The 20,164-nt window shown below is 49.8% G+C and overlaps 1 protein-coding gene across 1 annotated transcript; it reads right to left on the reverse strand.

The window, feature by feature from the left end:
- Window positions 1-18,250: 18,250 nt before the first annotated feature.
- On the reverse strand, window positions 18,251-19,785 carry LOC149341384 (uncharacterized). The gene has a single exon (XM_089542851.1). The coding sequence runs from the start codon at window positions 19,742-19,744 to the stop codon at window positions 18,251-18,253; it is 1,494 nt and encodes a 497-aa protein (XP_089398977.1). The 5' UTR covers window positions 19,745-19,785.
- Window positions 19,786-20,164: the final 379 nt, after the last annotated feature.

The following is a 20,164-nucleotide window of genomic DNA, read 5'->3' on the forward strand; positions in this document are numbered from 1 at the left end:
TTTTTTGGTTTTATTGCATTGCGCGGAGTGAAAAAAGCACGCATGCACCATATATGCGAATATTCGAGAAAGATCCGCCAATGGACGTACTCAACTGGACGTCCGTCGGCGGGCGAACCGTATACCTTTGGCCACCTTTCGGACGGCTGACGGACGTCTACCGACTGTTTGCGGATGTTCAGCGGACGTACAGAACATCCGAAATAGACCTCTGTCGGCCGTCCGAAGGATATCGGTGGTTGCTTGGGGAGGTAATGAGGCCGCTGACGCGGCTGCCCGAGCGCTTATTCACCGGGCTCCTCATCCCAGCTCTTCTGGCTCGGAGACTAACCAGCCGCTGCTGCGATTCAGGGAAATAATAACGCATTATACCGACAACCACCGCCTTTTCCCGGCCCCTGCAAAGGGGCTGAGTAAGACGGAGGAGCGAACTTTAAGGCGCCTGAAGACAGGTACTCTACTCTGTCCTGCAATCTTAAAGCATTACGATCCTAACACGGATGGCCGATGCCCGCACTGTGGGGAGACCTGTGATATCTTCCACATGGTGTGGGCATGTACTCAAAATCCCCACCTCCCCCCTCCCCCTACCCCTTCCAGAGAGGCATGGGAGACTGCCCTCCTCAACTGCTCCTCGCTCGAGTCCCAAAGGGCTCTGGTGAAACGGGCGAGAGACGGGGCCTCGTCATGCAGTGTCCCGGACTAGGGACGCCGACCATGTAGCAGGGCCACTCTGTGGCTCCCAAACTCTTTCACCAAATAAATTTTTTCACCACCACCACCACCCCGCCCCTTTTGAGCTTCCACTACGGCGCCTATTTTTATTGCGAAAGCAATACTGCTCGAGGTTTCCGCTCTTGGCCGTCGTCCCGGAGAATCCACCATTGACCTTCAGCGTGACCTATGTGTGACGTCATACCAGCTGTGGAAAAGTGGGGCCCAACTCTGCTCGTCCCGATCGTCCCAGCGAATCCTCCATGCCACAGCTGCGCGCCGCTGCCGCGAGGGGCGCTCGCTGTACGTGACGTCATGCCAGCTGTGGAAAAGCGGCCCCCCCCCCCCCCCCCAACTCGGCTCGTCGCGATCGTCCCAGCGAATCCTCCACGCGCCGCTGCCGTGGGGGAGGCGCTCGCTCTACGTGACGTCATGCCAGGTGTTGAAAAGCGGCCCCCCAAATCGGTGGTGGTGGCGGTAAACGTTTATTTGCTCTATTTTACAATTTTTTTTTGCGGCTTCAGATGGAGTCTTCCATTTTATCATCGGGGTCGGTTCCCCTAGTCCAGGGCTCCGCTGAGGGTAGCTGCCCTGCGTGCACGCCTGACTAGTCCTTGTTGGACTTTCAGGATGTCGCTGGATAGCATCCTCTCCCACTGTTCCGCACTCGGGTTTTCAATGATGGATAGCTTGTCTATTTTCTGGCATGCCCATGTGGTATGGTATAATGTTGGTTTGTCTCCACACCACGGGCACTCGCTCTTGTACTGTGTGGGGTAGATTTTGCTTAGGATGTTTGGGCACGGGAATGTTTCCGTTTGTAACTGCCGACATGCTACGGCGTCTTCTCTATTGAGTTGTTTGTGTGGGGGTGGGTATTTTCTTCTCATCCCTCTGTAGTAGTTAAGAATGTCTGTATAGCTTTTGGCTACCGGTTCGGGTTCCTCAGCGGTGTGGGGAATGTGGGAAGCTCGGTTTGTTGAGTACCCTCGAGCTATCCTATCCGCCTCCTGATTTCCCGTAATGTCGGTACGTCCCGTGTTGTGACGGCGTTGTCGGTGGACAAGCCGCTCCCGGTCGATGCATCAGACAGCGTAGCCAGGCCGGAGAATGACGCTTTATTCTCGGATCAAGGGGTATTATATAGCCAGAGGGGCGAGGGAAAGAAAGAATGAAAGATCGGTGTCGGCACGGGTTCATAGTTGGTGGCTTATCGCTTCTGCTATCAGCAGCATCCCTTCCTCCTAATAGCCATAGCGATCCACAGGTTTCTTCACCCGGGCTGACCGGCGCAGCGTCGTCTCCTGGGGTGCAGGGTCAACGGGTGCTGACGTAGGTGCGTTGTGTTCAGCCAGCGGATGGTCCGATGGTGCGCTGCTTGACTGTTTGTCCCTGTGTGTGTGGAGCCCTCGTCGTAGCGTTTGCGGACTTGATCAGCATGACGACGAACCACCACCTCATCTTCCGTCTTGACAGTCACTAGTCGAGCGCCTGTTGTCGACTTCACCTTTCCGGGTGTCCACTTGTCACCCACTCCATAGTTACGGACTAGTACTGGGACCCCCGGAGCGAAACTCCAGCTGGCGTCGTCCGAAGTTCTCTTAGCTTCTCTGCACAGCTGCGCAGCTTTGTCCCTGGGAGGAACACATGTCAAGTCGAGTGCGTAGTCGATAACCTAACAGTGTTTCTGAAGGTGAAAGGCCGGACTGCCGCGGGGCATTCCTGTAACGACACAAAACTCGCGCGAGTGCGGTTGAGAGATCCACGCCCGGCATCCTCTTTAATCCATCCTTCACCGTCCTGACTGCACGTTCTGCGAGTCCATTGCTCTGAGGATGGTAGGGTGGTGTCCGAATGTGGGCAATGCAGTTTCTTTCCATGAATGTGGCGAAATCCGACCCCGTAAAGGGCGTGCCATTATCCGTTACTACAGTGCGCGGTAGTCCGAACTGGCTGAAGAGCGTACGCAGCGCGTTTACCGTGCTACTTGACGTTGCACGCGCTAGTGGAGTTGCCTCGATCCACTTACTGTGGGAATCTACCACGATTAGCAACATTTTATCTCTGATAGGTCTAGCAAAATCCAGGTGCAGACGGGACCACTTTTCTTCGGTTGCCGGCCAGTTCACTGGCTCACGAGCTGGTGGCATTGGTAAAGCCTGGACACAGTTCCTGCATTGAGCGGCAATTCGGCAAATATCCAAGTCAATCTCCGGCCACCAAAATTTAGACCGCGCTACCTTCTTCATGGTGCAGACGCCCTGATGGTCTTCGTGCAGCATCATCAGCAATCTAGCGCGTGCCTGTTTGGGGATTACTACACGATGTCCCCACAGTAGGAGACCATCCTGAACAGATAACTCCTGCCGCTTTTTGTAGAAAGCCATCATCTCAGAGTTACCGGTTGAACATGCGTTGGGCCAACCCTCACGGACGTACCTGCATACAAGGGATAGCACCTCGTCCGTTGCTGTAAGTGACCGCAATTCATTTATAGTGATGGCCGACTGGTCCCACTGGTCGATGGCGGGAACAAACTCTGCGTCGCCTTCCGGTGCAGTCTCGGTTTCCTGCAAGGTTTGAGGTAAACGGCTCAGGACGTCCGCGTTGACCATCATTTTACCGGACTTGCAAAGCAGCTTGTATTTGTATGCTCCCAGTAAGAGCGCCCATCTTTGTATTCTGGCGGCGGCCATGACTGGGGTCTGGCGATCCATTCGCAGAAGGCCAAGCAGAGGACGGTGATCCGTGACCAGGGTGAACTCCCTGCCAAGTATGTAGTCACGGAAACGTGAAACACCGTAGACAAGAGCTAACGCTTCCCGTTCAATCTGAATACTTCGTTTCAGCCGAAGTCAAGGTCCGGGACCGAAATCCAATGGGCCTGTTTTCTCCATTTATGCGATGGAACAGTGCCGCTCCTACCCCTTGAGGAGAGGCGTCGCATTCCAAAAGTAGCTCGAGCTTCGGATTGAAATACGTTTACACAGGAGCTGCGCAAAGAGCCTTTTTCGCCAGTTCGAATGCAGCTTGTTCTTTTTGGCTCCACATCCACCTGGCTCCCTTCGTCAGCAGCTTGTACAAAGGAGGAAGTAATGTGGACAGATTAGGGAGAAACTTATTGTAGAGCGTGATGAATCCAAGAAAAGCACGCAACTCTAATATTACGTGGAGAAGGGGCTAGTCTGATAGCATCGATGTTCTTCTCAATTGGATGCAACCCGTTTTTGTCAATGCGATGACCAAGATATGTTACTGCTTGCTCGGCGAAGCGACATTTATCAGAGCGCAGCTTAATACCATGTTCCCTGAAGCGCTGCAGCACTGCTTTCAAGTTGGCGTCATCTTGGCTCTTATCAGCTATAAGCACATCGTCAAGGTAGGCCTGCACGCCGGTTAACCCTTGGAGTACCGATTCAATTTTCCGCTGGAAGACTGCTGGCGCCGACGAGATACCGAATGGTAGCCGATTGTAGCAGTAGAGCCCTTTGTGAGTGTTAATGACGGTCAGTTTCCGCGAATCCTCGTCTAGCGCGACCTGGTTATAAGCATCCCGCAGATCTAGCACACTGAACCGTTCTCCTCCCGCTAAATTGGCAAACATATCGTCAATGACTGGCAGCGGGTATTGCTCAATCTCACACACTGGATTTAGTGTAGCTTTAAAGTCTCCGCAAATGCGCACCGAGCCGTCCTTTTTCAAGACGGGAACAATGGGCGTGGCCCATTCCGAATATGGCACTGGAGATATTATCCCCGCTTCCGCGAGCCTATCCAACTCCTGCGACACTTCCTCTTTGTACGCAAAAGGAACCTTCCTTGCCTTGAAAAACTTCGGAGTCGATCCGCTCTTGAGATGAATCCGGGCTGGCTTCAGGAGTCCCGTGGTCTCGGTGAAAAGATCGGCGTAACTGGTCAGTAGTGCCAAAGCCGGTAGGGGGCAGCTGGCGGAATTGTGCTGGCCTTGTTGGGTTGCGCCTTGACGTGAAGGAGAGCCGTTCCCGTGTCATCCAGTTTCTGCAATAGATCCTGGCCACAAAGACTGGGGCCTTTGCAGTTTAACACCACCAGGCTGCATTCAACTGTCGCTGCTTGATAAGACACGTCCATGCTCATTACCCCAAGCACGGGTAGCTTCCCGAGATAGCACGACAACTTTATCGGCGATTTCGCAACCGGAGGCCATTCCTTACGATGCTTGTCATAGATAGCTTTTGAAATGACGCAGACTGGGGATCCGGTATCAATGTCCATTTTTAGGTCAACGCCGTTCCACGTGAATGTTTTCTGAATGGGCGGTAGTAGTGTCTGCTTCGTGCGGAGAGACCAAATCTGCGATGTACTACTATCACTGTCCTCAGATTCCTGCTGCGCTTGCGCATCCATGGTACCGGTTCTGTTAACAGTGTCCGATGAAGAGCACATCCTTGCTAGATGACCGTACTGTTTGCATTTGAAACATTGCCGTCTGCTAAAGCGACACGCTTCCGTCTTGTGGCCACGGTTCCCGCAGCACTGGCATTGCTTTTGTGGCCTGAACTTCGGCTTTTCTCATGGTTTGAGCCGACGAGTTACATTGAGCATGTTAGCATCCAGAGCTTGTCCGGTTATGCCCGTGAATCAAGTTCGGCGCTTTCTGCAGCTAGCGCGAGAGCCTCTGCTTCCTTCCCAAGCAACCACAGATATCCGTCGGACGTACGAGCTAGATCCGAACGTCCTTTGCCGAGATCGTACGTCCATCGGACGTACGAACACAATCCGATTTCGGATATCCGTATTCGTACATCCGCCGGACGTACGGACAGTGTCCCAATTTTTTATATCCGCATGAGAGACGAAGTGGACGTCCGAAGGATGTAAGGTCATGTAAGGTCAAGTATCTTCCCAGGCCATGAGTATGGACGTTTTTTATTTCACAGAAAATTCGAGTCTTTCGTGTATGTATACTGTTTTATTTGCATCAGTTGGAGGATTTGACGCGAAGACGTTTGTAAATTGGTACGATTCCACTCCTACCTGCAGTGCAAGAGCCGCCAACGAGCTAAATTTATCTAAGAGGAGAAGCAGGTGTTGCAGAATTTTGCAAGAACTCAATGACTAGTTTTATATTTATAAAACTTCTCCAAATTAGAGGAGTTGTGCGATATGTCCACTGTTTTGCTAGCTAAACTTGCCATTGAAACCATTCGTAAGCATCAAAACTCCCGTGCATTCTGCTATCACCATCATCATAGATGTCAGTTCGCGGTCAGACCAATCCAATCCATCAGTACGGCTCCGTAGCGCTGTTGTTGATATGTCGCGTAGTGTTGTCGCGCAGATCTTTATAGCTCTGTTATTATAAAATGTGGCTTTGTTCGGTCTGTGGACGAAAGTTGTATGTAACTTAAGCAATTCGAAAGATACGGGAAGCGCTTGAAGCTCTTCTGGAACACCGGAATCCCGTACTGCGTCGACCTTGGTGTTGCACATGTGATTGCCTACGAAGGTATGTATCCAGTACACTTCTTGGAACTTTGCTTCTAGAACAATGCAGCATGCTCATATAACATTCGTTCACAGGACAGTGGGAGCAGTAAGCGCGAGGAGATGGCTTCCCCAAGTGTGTGCTATTCTCACACTTTCGGGAGCCTACATCACACAGCTGCGGGAGCTCTCAACTCGCGTGACTAATTCCCACTCCTCTTCAAAGTTGCGGGACGGAGTGTTTTCGCATCTTGTTAATTTTTAAGGCATCGCTATGTTCACTGTGCCTATATAGAGTGACAACGCGCGAAAGGCAGACCATAGAAGCACGTGAGGTCGCAGTGGTTCGCAACGGAAGCTTTGCGGCTTTCTGTGCACAGTCGCGTACAGTGCTGCGCAGGTTAGTACCCTAAGGCTCATGAAAATAAATAAGGAACAGATACATTGTCAAATATGGTGTGAAAAGTGAGAGCTGTTATTGCCTTATACTTATTGAGGTGTTAAAGTGCATTGTCTGTTATACTTGCAGCATTAAACACTTCTGTTAATTGGTTCCAATGTTTTTACTTGGGCTACTGCATTGTGCCATTTGTTTCACATGACTGATGTTTGCCGCGTTCTTTTTTATTTCAGAAATCCTGTGGGTGGGAAGATTACGGATGTGTGTCCCAAGCTTGCCACATTTGAAGAGTCACATTTAAGAAATTTTCCCAATGTAACCCATTGCTCTGCTGATGTATCATCAACCACAATAAAATATGCGTGCTATGCATAAAATTGTTTTTGGTTTTATTGCATTGCGCGGAGTGAAAAAAGCACGCATGCGCCATATATGCGAATATTCGAGAAAGATCCGCCAATGGACGTACTCAACTGGACGTCCGTCGGCGGGCGAACCGTATACCTTTGGCCACCTTTCGGACGGCCGACGGACGTCTACCGGCTGTTTGCGGATGTTCAGCGGACGTACAGAACATCCGAAATAGACCTCTGTCGGCGTTCCGAAGGATATCGGTGGTTGCTTGGGTTTAGCGACAGGTCCTTTTTCGCCAGAAGTTGCTTTTGCGAACTTTTCGATCTGACGCCGCACACGATGCGGTATCTGATCATTCTGTCTAGCATAGACGAAAAATTGCAGTTCTGTGCTATTTGTCGTACAACAACAATAAATTCTTGCACGGATTCCTCTTCTTTCTGATAGCGGTTGAAAAACTTGAAACTTTCTGCTATCTCGTTCGGTGTAGGATCATAGTAGCTGTTCAAAGTGTTGACCACCTCATCGTAGCTCAGCGAACTTGCTTTTGCTGGCGCTACTTTACTGCACAAAACTTGAACTGTCTTTGTCCCAAGGGCGGCTACGAGCAAGGCCCTTTTCTTAGCGTCAACTGTGATTTCATTGGCTTCCAAGTACGCTTCAACTTTCACTAGGTAAGCTCATAGAGTAATATAGAAGTAAAGAGCGGACACTCCCGTAGGCCCCAGCGGCCGACTTTTGTGCACAGCGCACCTAGCGGACCCGGGGAAACGCACTGGCCTCAGAGATGATAGACTTCACAGGAATCTTAGAGGCTCTACTTTCATTGCGTCTTGTGCGTTCTCCACACGGTGGTTCTCCACTCTCGCGGAGGAGGCGGTGTCACATTGCCCAGCTGAGCAGCCGGCCACCAGCGTGACGATTACGGAGCACGCAACGATTATCCAGGTTTCGACGTGCAACGCTCGTCAAAAGCGTTTGGCTTTGATCGCTTGCCTGGACGCCGCGGCGAACACGTCACCCACAAGCCGCAAAGGCGTTATGCCATGTTATGCCACGCATCGCGTGCGCTTGGCAAGCGGCAGTGAACCTACTACGTGCATTCTGTCAGGGTGACAATGAGCGCATCAGTCACTCCGCAGAAGGAAGCCAAGACATGCCAAGACCATACTCTTTTTCTTTTTTTTTTATTTGCACGTTCAGTGCCATCTGGCGGAAACGGGGAAGCGCCGAACTCGGCCGCGAAAGGGCCCGAGTGTCCGCTCTTTACTTTTATGTTACTCTATGGTAAGCTTGCCACTTATCTTTTTCATCATCGAAGTCCGGTAGCCTGTGACCCATGTGTGCCGCTGTCCTGGGCCCGATGTCCTGGTTCAGCCTCGTCGCCACTGTTGTGACGGCGTTGTCGGTGGACAAGCCGCTCCCGGTCGATGCATCAGACAGCGTAGCCAGGCCGGAGAATGACGCTTTATTCTCGGATCAAGGGGTATTATATAGCCAGAGGGGCGAGGGAAAGAAAGAATGAAAGATCGGTGTCGGCACGGGTTCATAGTTGGTGGCTTATCGCTTCTGCTATCAGCAGCATCCCGGCACCCAAACTATCGTGTGTTTGGCCTGGTTGTTTTCGGTTTTGCCACTTGAGCGGAGAATGCGGAGCGCGCTGTGGCTGATTCTGCCGGTTAGGTAGTTGCGGCATGCAGCTTGTGAGTCGGTAAGTATTGTTAAGGACCTGTTGGATCGGTAGCCCTCCGCTGCCGCTAGAGCCACGGCTGCCTCTTCGGCCTCGACTACCGCACAGTTCCGGATTGACACGCTGGTGATTTCTTTTAGGTCCGAATTGATCACCGTTGCCACTTTGCTTTTCTTGTGGTTTCTGTTACCTGTGTATGTAGCGGCGTCTACGTACACAGTGTGGTTTCTAGTTGCCAGTGTTCTTTGTACGTACTCTGCTCTTGCTTCTCTTCGCACCATGTGTAGGTTCGGGTCCATATTCCTTGGTATCGGTGCTACTTTGATGGTGTTTCTGTATTCGTCTGGTATCGTCTCCGTGCTTTGTGTCTCTTTTATTGTAGCTTCACCGCCGTATCTGCTCAGGAGTCTTCTGCCCGTTGCCGATAGTTTTAGCAGAGTCCCTCAATACTTTAGTATTGAGGGACTCTGGTTTTAGTCTTTCGATTTGTGCTATTATTTGCGCTTCTTCGAGTTCTTCGAGACTGTTGTGTAGCCCCAGAGCCAGTAGTTTGTCGGTTGATGTTGATTGCGGTAAGTGAAGCGCCGTCTTGCGGGCTTTCCTCAGGATTGCGTCCGCTTGTTGCATTTCGTTTCTGTGCAGTGGTAGTATGGGAGGCTATATGTTACTCTGCTTACCACGAGGCTTCTGACCAGCTGTAGCGTGTCTGCTTCTTTCATGCCGTGTCTTTTCCTCGAGATCCGTGTTATCTTGCGAGCTACTTGGTTGGTTGCTGTTTTAAGTATTGTTAGGGTGTGGGTGCACCTTTGGTTCGATTGTATCCACATTCCCAATATCCCGATGAGTGTTTTTTCCGGGATTAGTTGTCCCTCGAGTCGGACGTTTAGCCTCAGGTTTTCTTCTTCGGGGACAGTGCGGTTCTTCTTGCCTCGCCATACTCTATAGGAGCTCGGACTTCTCTGTCGAGCAGGCTAGTCGTCTTGCCTTGACATAGTCTTCTACGCATGTCGCGGCCTCTTGTATTCTTTCTTCCTTTTCCCCGAGTGAGCCTTTGGTTACCCATACGATGATGTCGTCGGCGTACATTGCGTGTCGTATGTTTTCGATTTGCTGTAGTTGTTGCGCTAGCCCGATCATGGCAACGTTGAAAAGGATGGGTGAAATAACCGATCCTTGCGGCGTGCCTTTGTTCGGGGTGTTGAATTTTTCTGATCTTAGCTCTCCCAGGCCGATTGTTGCTGTTCTGTTGGACAAAAATGCCTTGACGTAGCTGTGTATTCTCGTGCCGCAGTTCAAGTTGTCTAGTCCTGTCATGATGGCTTCTTGGCTTACGTTATCAAAGGCGCCTTTGATGTCCAGTGCCATGATAATGTGTTCTCCGTTGAGCGGGGTGTTGCTCAGTACTTCTTCTCTGATTTGTAGGAGCACGTCTTGGGTTGAAAGCCTGGTTCTGAAGCCGAGCATGCTATGGGGGTAAAGTTCGTTTTCTTCAATATAGTTTTGTAGCCTTCTCGTGACCACTCTCTCGTAGATTTTGCCAAGGCACGATGTAAGGGAGATTGGTCTGAGGTTTTCTACTTGAAGTTTCTTGCCTGGTTTCGGGATCATGATGACTTCCGCGTGTTTCCATTCTTCTGGTACGGTTCCCGCTTGCCAGTGCCTATTGAGGTATTCGGTTAGCTTTTCGATTTGTTCGTCGCTGAGGTTGCGAATGAGCGCGTTGCTGATCTTGTCCGCGCCCGCGGCTGTGTTCTTTGTTGCGTTTCTTATTGCTGCGTACACCTTATTCTTCTTCTTCACCATATGAAAATGGCACATACCCACGCGAGGGGATTGGTCAACATAAAGTTTCTTACTATTACCTAGAAGGAAAGCTGGCAGCCCGTCTATGGGAGTTTGCATGGCGACCCCTCGAGACCACTTCAGCCACCATGGGCGCTCAAAGCATCATGGGGCGGTGAGCTACTTGTTGCGGAACTGCAACTTTTGGCCAAAAAATAATAGAAAAATAAAGCTGTTTGATAACTACAAACGTTCTAACATTCAATATCTGGTCTAATGATTGCAACAAACGAGCAGAAAAGCATTTAAGTGCAAAGTTTGCCCAAAATAAGAGACGACTCGCTCTCCTATTGGCCAAGTAAAGAACACTATAAAAACTAATATTTCGTAATTAACAGGCGCACTTTTAAAAGTAAATATGTTTTCAAAAAAAAAATGTTGTTGCTTAAACACTATAAGAGGATTTTAATGGCATTTCAGAAAAGTGAAACCTTTTATTGGCGTCTTGTGTCGTCGCGTTTTCACTACTATGGGTTTTGCACACTGCGTTCGCGCGAAAGTCGTCTGCGCACACACGAACAGCGTTTTCGGAATGAAACATCTTAGTAGTGCCACTCCGTGTTCCCGAAAAATTACGACTGTGCCGCAACAAGTAGCTCACCGCCCCATGATGCTTTGAGCGTCCGTGGTGGCTGAAGTGCAGCGCCGCCAGCTTTCCCTCTAGGTAATAGTAAGAAACTCTATGTTGGCCAAGGTACGGTGGTGAATGCCAAGGAGGTATAAGTGCGGGAAAAAAAGCTAAGTAAAATAGTAGAATGTTTGAAATCAGAAAATATGTATGAATTGTTAGAAATCTTTGATAATAAGCAAATTAGATACATCAGGAAACAAAATAAAATACGCTTTGCGTACACCTCTTCCCGGGTAATGGGTCTGTTTAGCTTTTCGTTTTCTTCTCCTTTGTAGCGCTCTGCGTAGACTGCTGGGTTGCCTCCGCCGTAGCACTTTTTGCGTACTTTGTCCAATAATTCCGAGTCTGTTCCTTCGTATTGGTGTACCAGTCGGTATATGGCTTTGTTTTTTTCTGTCTTTGTTTTTGCTGGATCTAGAAGTGCCTTGAGTATGCGCCATGTTTTTGCGGTGCTTAAGGTTCCGTTTAGAAAGTCGCTAAATTGTTGTCAGTTCTGTCTTGCTAGCTCCGTCGCGTACTCCTCTGCCTTTTTTGTGATTTCCACGATTTTCAGCTTGAGTTTCATATTGTATTTCTGTCGTTTCCACCTTTTTGTGAGTCCCCTCCAAGCTTCCCATAGCCTGAGAAGTCTGGAGTCTACGTCCGGTGTTTGCGGCGTACGCTCGATTTCTTTGGTGAAATTGCGTTGTTTTTCTTTGAGCAAGTTCCCCCACTCCGTGATGAACTCGATACTTCCTATCGCGTCGTCACATGCTGCTCTGAAGGCATTCCAGTCCGTTATTTTTGCCTTCCCTATCTGTCGTCTGATTTTATCCGCTATTGTAATTTGTGTCTTTAGGATAGTGGTCACTTCCTAGGTTTTCCATTAGGTTGTCCTACTCCGCTTGCCTTGTTCTTTTGACGAACATGAGATCGGGGCAGGCGTCCTTGGTCACGCTGTTTCCGATTCTCGTAGGGGTGTCGGCGTCCGTGATAGGCTCGCAGTCGATACTGTCGGCTGCCTGGGTTACCGCTTTTCCCTTCATATCTGTTCTTGTGTAGCCCCAGCTCTCTTCTCTGGCGTTAAAGTCTCCTAATATGACTAGTGCGTTTCCTTTGGCTAGTTTGTTTGCTCCCTTAAACAGCGCGTCGAATTTCGCCCTACTTTGTCTTGGGGGGCTGTATATGATGATGATGATGATGATGATGTCCTCAGGCTGAATGGCACATACCCACGGCGGGGGATTGGCCAGGGTGCATAGCGGATACAAACGCACTCATGTACAGGGAATGGAGTATATTTAAATTTAAAATTTTGGATCGCAGAGCTAGAATTTATACAAAACAAAAAATACGGAGAAAGAAAAGTTGTGAATTCACATTCTAGCAGAGGAATCTACCAGATGAAATTATATAATCGTGTATAGAATCGAACACTGGTTTCAGGGCATATCCCTTGGCGCTTGCCCCGAAGGATAAGAGAATCGGAATAGATAGAGGAAGCCCAAGCCGAGCGAGGGGGATCTCCAAGTAAATTCTACGGAGAGCAGCGAGCCGCCGGCAGGAGAGGAAAAAATGTTCTATAGACTCAATTTCGCCACAATACTCACAAAGGTTGGATATCGAGAGCCCCGATCGGCATAAATAAAGATTAAGCCGCGGTATCCTGCAGCACAAAAGGGTCATAGACACCTCACATTGCCTCGAACTGCACATCCGCACACTCCAAGGAAATGCCAGGTGTTGAAAATCCGCTGCAGTGAGGAGAGGCTCATGGCTCAAGGTGTGGAAACGCTGGAATCGCTGAAAGCGTGCTAGAGTCAAGTAAACAGTATTTGGGACGAAAGGGACAATAGGACCATCAAGGGCAGACTTTGCTAAAAAATCAGCCCTCTCATTAGAAACAATGCCACAGTGCCCAGGGACCCAGTGAAAGCGTACTTCTGTAACATGTGGAGGAATAAAAAATTGAAGGGAACGCCTCATAGGAGTATCACTCGAGCAAAGCAGAAATCTGGGCGAGTTGGTAAGTATTCATGATATTGTTCACAGCGCAACAAGAACGGGAAAAACGAAAGACGATAGAGTAACACAAACAAGCGCTGAAACAGCGCTTGTTTGTGTTACTCTATCGTCTTTCGTTTTTCCCGTTCTTGTTGCGCTGTGAACAATATCATGAGTATCACTCGAGGTTTCGAGCGCTGCCAAAACAGAAAGGTTGTCTGAGAGTATAACAACCCGAGTAATACTGCAGGGAATCCTTATTAAGGCCAACTCAATGGCCAGAAACTCAGCTACAAAAATAGGGGTATAGTCAGGGGCCCGAAATGAGCAGCTCCAATCAAGAGCCTTTGAGTAAATACCAATAGCGGCTTTTTGATTTTGCTGGGAGGCATCTGTATAGACGGCAATATGGTTAGGAAAATTGTCTAGGTACTCCTCTATGAGCCCATTTAACATATTGGCGGGCAGGTTCTTAGCATTCCTTGGGAGGGTGTTGTCAAAGAAGACTGCCGTGTCAGCCCGCCTGTGGTTGACTAGTACTAAAAATCTCATTGATACAGAAATATTTGACAGCAGGGAGTTAGTGAACACCACCTGAGGGAGCTTATACCGAGGCCAGGGAGTACCAAAGAAGAGAGTTGGGTTCGTTGTAAATATAGGGTTAGCCAATCCAGGAACAGGCTCCAAAGACCTTAAAAATGTCCGCACAGTGATAAGCTCAAACCGGGAATTGAGATCAGGTATTCACGCCTCCAAGTACAACACAGCATTAGCTACTGATTTAGGCAGACCTAAGCAAAGGCGCAGAGCGCGTCGCTCCATAACAGACAGGGGTTCACGCTTGTACTTTGGGCACCCAGAAAAGAGAACGGAGGCGAATTCAAGGATTGACCGTACGTAGGTCTTATAAAGAAGTAGTAGAGTGTCTCGTCGCATACCGAATTTTTTTGTTGCTGATCCTCACCAACCGGCCGAGGGCACGCTCACCCTTAAGCGCAATGCTTCTAATGTGTGGCCGCCAATCTGAATGCGGGTCATATATTATACCCAAGTATTTTGTTGAATCAACTTGCGGGATGAGGATAGAGTGATACGACAGAGAGATGTAAAGAGGGGTTGCTTGTGGGAAAACAAGGACGGCACACTTGTTGACATTTAAAGTTAACTTTATGCTGTCTAGCCAAACTTCCAGAGCATTTAAATACTCTGGCAGTAATTGGTACATGATATGAATGTCTTTGGCAGAAGCGAAAAAAGCAATATCATCCGCATACACAAACTTTGACGGCTGGGTGAATAGGGATATCACGCATTAGTATGTTAAACAATAGCGGTGAAAGAACGGAGCCTTGTGAGACACCTCTAGACTGGGCGTATGTTGTAGAAGTTAACGTACTCTTTGAACAAAAGAACGCTCTATTCTTTAAGAACTCTCCTATCCACGAAAAGAGGTACAAAGGAGGTTGTACATTAGCCAGTTTATGAAGCAAAATGCTGTGTTCAACGCTGTCGTAAGCCTTTGCAATATCTAAAGTAACCAGAGCTGATACCTCATTTTGCCTCATAGCAACTTTAATACGGCTCTCCAAGTCTATGTGCGCGGTCCAAATCGAACACCCCCGGCGGAAGCCAATCTGAGCCTCGCTAAAACCTTGAAGACTGAGAATATGACTCGTGAGGCGGCTGAAGACTACCCGCTCTACAAGCTTAACCAAATTTGATGTGAGAGCAATCGGCCGAATATTGTCGAGATCAAAACCATTATTCTGCTCGTTCAGCAGTAAAATAATTTTCGCTGTTTTCCAATTTTGTGGCATCCAGGCTTTTTCCAAAGACCAGTTCACAATCTGCAAGAGGTACGGGGCAAAGTCTTGCATTAGGATTTTAAGCATGCCAACTGTTACTCCGTCAATTCCAGGGGCAGCAGATTTCAGGCAAGTAACTACAGACGCTAAATCAGATACAGATACCTTAGTGAAGTCTCCACCCAAATGAAACGGGGTTTATGGAAAGGTAGTGCGAGCTCGAAAACGCACAGCAAGGCCTTGAGCTATGGACTCTAGTTGATCTTTTTCGTCCCGAGGTGGCAATACTGTGGACTGAGAGATGTGAGAAGAGGGCAGCACATGAGTACGTTCCATGAATCTATAGAGAGACTTCCGGTTGACAGGATTAGACAGATAGGTGTTCAGGCTGGCATTGTAATCATCCTTAGCCTTAGATATTGTTCTTTTAAAAGAGGCTGCAAAGAATTTGTAATTTATCCAGTTCTTTGGGCACTGGTTGTGCGCTAGACTCTTCCATGCAGCTTTCCTTTGACGATAGGCTTTTTCGCAGTCGTCATTCCACCAACTGGAAGGAGTCTTATTTTCAACGCCTGACCGGACTGTAAAGACTGCTCGCCGAGAGGCGTCTAACACAGAATTTAATACTTGAGGGCCCCCCGTCAGATTTATCGGAGGGGGCAACAGACGAGAGGGCCTCACCTAGAAGGTTCTTGAACAGTGTAGTATTTATAAATTTTTGTGGCGAACCAGTCGCCCTGACTGGACTGCACGCAATAGTGAAAGTGATTGGGGAGTGGTCACTGGACGTACCGCAGTCAACTGTACACCACGAAGATACCGCTATACCATTAACTGCTAACGTTAAATCAATAGTTGATCGAGAATTAGCCCTCATGTAAGTTATGGCGCGACTATTGTAACAGCACACGCCGTTTGCTGACATCCAAGACCAAAGTAATTTCCCGCTAAAGTCTGATCTGAAACCCCAAATTACATGATGAGAATTGAAGTCCCCAGCTAGAACTACTCGTCTGCTGTTGCGCAGTAACGCATCGAGCTCATCCGTCCTACGGACTCCTGCGGGGAAGTAGATATTTGCCACCGTAACAGGGGCGCACTGCGGAATAATGATTTCAACAGAAAGTATCTCACAATCAGGTCTCATAATTTTGTGAGACACTTTAGCACGATGATACAGTTTCGTCGAAATCAATGTTAGTAAGCCCCCACCCCTGCCGTTTGGGCGATCATTTCTAAAAACGGAGAAATTTTTAATTGCAAATGGGCGATTAGGATTGAGCCACGACTCCTGTATTAAAATAATGTCTGGACTATGTTTTAGTATAAGCTGCTGTAAATCGGGGAAAGAAGATGATATAGAGCGACAATTCCACTGGAGAACAGATATTCCCGCCATGATTATTGCTTTAAAAACGTAGCCGCAACAGCCTCTTTAAACACATCTGTTTTCTTTGAAATTCCAGGCGAACCTTTCTTAGTCTTACCATGATGATGGTCAGATTTCGAAGGAGAAGAGGAAGCACGACGTTTCTGAGATGGAGTAGTCATTTCAACATCTGACTCACAAGCGTTAGAGAGGGGGACTTGGTCAGAGTCATTTACACCCACGGACGTGGAGGCAGAAGGGGTGGTGGGCTGAATAGCAGCAGTGGCAGAGGAGGGAGGACAGGTAGACGAGTTGAGGTTACTTAAAGCCGATGAAGCAGCCTGCACGGAAATGACCTGGGACAAGGCATCGCTGAACGTACTGATCATGCGGTCAAGTACGCCAGCAACAGCCTTCTCCACCGAAGCAACAACGGACTTAGTTAAGGCTGCCTCCACATCAGCAGTGGTTGTGCGGGCAATACTTGCGTATGAGCACTGCCGTCTGTCAAGGCGGGCGTATGCATCAGCGCGCGAGCACCTGTCACGCTGAATAATGTCCAAGACGTTCTGCTCATCGGCACGCTTCGGGCAGGTGGGGTCGTCAGCTGTGTGATCAGAGTGACAAAGGCAGCAGCTAAGCGACTCAGAAGTGCAAATGTCGTGTGCATGATCACCGCCACAAACGCGACAGCGCGTTGCGGACTTGCAAGATTTGGCACTGTGACCGAACCGCCAGCAATTCTTACACTGTAAAGGACGGGGCTGCAGTGGGTCCACACGGTACACAATGGGCCAAACTTTGATCTTTGACGGACAAGAGTACCCTGCAAATGTTGCAATAACCGACTCCGTTGGTGTTCGAGAGCCTCCAGCCTCTCTACTGCAGCGGTAAACTGAAAGGATGCCAACACCGGCGTCATGAAAGTCTGCAAGAATTTCCCCTGGTGTAGCGGAAGGATCCACACCGCGGATAATTCCTTTTACGCAGGCTGGCTGCTCAGGAATGAATACCTTCACCGGTAGTGAGGCGAAAGAGGTGCACTGCAGCAAATCGGCAACGCAATCCAAGTCAGCCGATTTGCATAGAATTCCTCTCTTGCCAAAGGGTCGCACCTCCGAAATCTCAAGATAGTGGCTGGTGGCTGCCTTCAGCTGCTCCTGGATCAATCGAGAGTTTTTTATTTTAATCACACCATCTCCAGGGACCAGCGCCACAGGGATTAGCTTGACACCGTTTTGTCTGAAAGACGTTAGAGGCAGATTTTCAGCCGGTAAACTGGCGAACCAGGTTACCGGACCTGAGCCCGGGGAAGACAGAGCCATGGCGGAAAACCTACAAAGCCTTCGAACCTACATCCAAAGGGGGAAAGACCTGGCCAAATCCCCCACTCGCGGAACGGCCTCACCAAAATTTGAAGACGGCCAGAAGACGCAGAGGCAGGCAGTGGAACAGCAGCACCAACGGGGAGGAGAGGGAACAGCAGGACTCCGTGCAGCCGTGGCACACGATGCACAAGATGTCACAGAGGGAACAGGGGCTTCCGCAGGGCCGGCTCGATACACACGGTACACACTTCTTACGACGAATATACTTCCTCGTTTTCTTTTCTTCCTCGGTGTGATTTCTATTATTACGTGCTCCACGTCTGTGCCGGCTATTCTATCATGGCATATGGCGATGAGGGCTTTGTTGACTAGGATTGCCGTTCTTCTGCCTTCTTCCGAGTTTTCGTAGCACGTGTAGCCCTGGAGTGTTGGGGTGATTCCAGTTTCTTGTAGGGCAATTACATCAGGTCGAGTTAGTTGCGTGTTGATGTATTGTTGTAATAATCCTTGTTTTCTTCTGTATCCTCTGCAGTTCCACTGCCATATTTCTAATTTTTCTTCCTTCTTCGCACCTTTGGTTGTACTGTCCATGTTTAGTTTTCGGATTCGTCTCTCGTACTGTAGTTTTCTAACGCCGGGCGTCTCTGATTGAACTTATCTTTAACGCCTTAGGTGATTTTCTGTTTTCGCACGGTGCCGATTTCTGTTCCTTGCATGGCTACCTGCTGTTCTATTCTTTGTATTACTTGTTGCACTTCTGCCATAAACTTGACGAAATTGGTCTGTGTCATTTCTGTGGGTTGACTTTGCGGGGGTGGTGGCGGCATGGGAGGGCTGCCTGACCTGAGGTCCTGTATCTCCTGCTGTAGCCTGTTGATTTTTGTGTCCTGCTCTTCGCGCGCTCTGCGGCTAATTTCTAGCTCTCGCCTTAGTGCCCTGTTTTCTTCCTCTAGCTGTTTTTCTCCGTTGTTTTGATTGTTTCCCGAGTGCAGAGACAGAGTTTTGGGAGGGCCTGCTTCCCAGCTCACCTTCGTGCCGCCGTTGGGTTTCTTCTTTTTCTGCTGCTGCTGTTGCTGCCCCTTGATGACCGGGGGCGGCAGGGGTGGAAAGGACCCGGACCGGCTCCGTGAACTGCTCCGTGACTGGCTCCGTGACCCGCTCCGTGACTGGCTCCGTGATCCGTTCCGTGAGTGGTTGCCGGATCCGCTCGGTTCGCCCTCCGAGCTGAACCATCTCGGTTGACGTTGCCTCCGTTCCTTCTCCCTGCTGCTGCGCTGCTGTTGCTGCTGCTGAGACTGGCGTTGTCGGCCTTTCAGCTCTCTAGCTTTCTTTAGGCGGTCCTTACAGTCCCTGGATCCGGTGGCGTGGTCGCCTCCGCATATCAGGCACTTGGCTTGGCATTGGTGGTTCTCCGGTGGGTTATGCATGCCACATTGCCTGCACGCATTGGTGTTTGGCGTCGGGCAGACGTCAGACCGGTGACCTTGCTTGCAGCAAATGTAGCACACCTGCCTCGTCGGTCGATATGGGTAGCATCTGAATTCTGCGTCGGCAAAGATTATGTACTTGGGTATGATGGGGCCGTCAAAGGTGATGACCGCCGTTTCCGATTTTCCTAGCATTCTTGCGGTAAGCACCACCACTCCCTGGGTGCGCACTCGTATCTTTGCCTTGAGCGTTTCTGTCGGCGTTCCCGTGGGGATTCCGTGTATGACGACTCGCTTGACGTCTTCCGGCATCGCCACGTATCTGTTGACTTCGTAGGCTTGACCTCTGACTCGTAGGTTGGTTATTCCCAGCATCATCTTCGCTACTTCTTCGTTCGAAGTACTTGCTATGATGATGTTCGATCCTGTTCTTAGTCTGACTATAAAGTCTTCATCCGTGAAGTTGTTGTTCCAAGCCTCGGTGATGGCTCGCGCGATTTCTATCGCCTTCAGCGCCTTGATCGGCAGGCCATTCTTTGGTCTGATGATGATTTTTGCGTCGCCCTTTGGAAGCGGCGGTAGCGTGCGTCCCGGCTGTCTTTGTCCTTTGCACGCAGCTGGTGTGCCAGCTGCTGCTCCGCTCGCGCCACCTGCTGCCGAGGCGGCCGGCGACATCTTGCTATTGTTCTCCCCGCTCTGGGTCTCGTTCGAGTTCAAAATGGCGGCGTTCCGCATTCCGCTCCTTTGCTGCTTTTTCTGGCGTTTTGAGGTGTAAATCTGCCATTGCTCGGAGGTATCGTACGAATTTGACGTACCGGGTTGGTCGTGCTGCATGGCGGCGCCCTCGAACTCTCCGTCTCCGGTGGTCTCGGCGTCGGAGTAGTGGCTGAAGCAATCGTCGTCCATTTCTTAGAATTCGGGCGGATCCTGGGTGGGTCCGCTCATGGGGGGCTTGCAATTCAATGGGTTCGGGCGGGGGGGGGGGGGGGGGGGGGTCCATTTCAAGCCGCGTCGATGCCGTCATAGCTGCCTGGTCTCCCTCAAACGCCGCGTTCGTTGGGTTAGCTACGCGACCTCGTGGTGGCTTCAAAGTCCGGTAAATTGCCGAGAAATTGGGCCTACCGTTTTGAGACCGGTGTCCACGTGGTCCAGCTT

Source organism: Amblyomma mixtum, chromosome 5 (genome assembly GCF_055824585.1).
Source record: "Amblyomma mixtum isolate Tamu chromosome 5, ASM5582458v1, whole genome shotgun sequence".
NCBI classification, from domain to species: Eukaryota; Metazoa; Arthropoda; class Arachnida; order Ixodida; family Ixodidae; genus Amblyomma; species Amblyomma mixtum.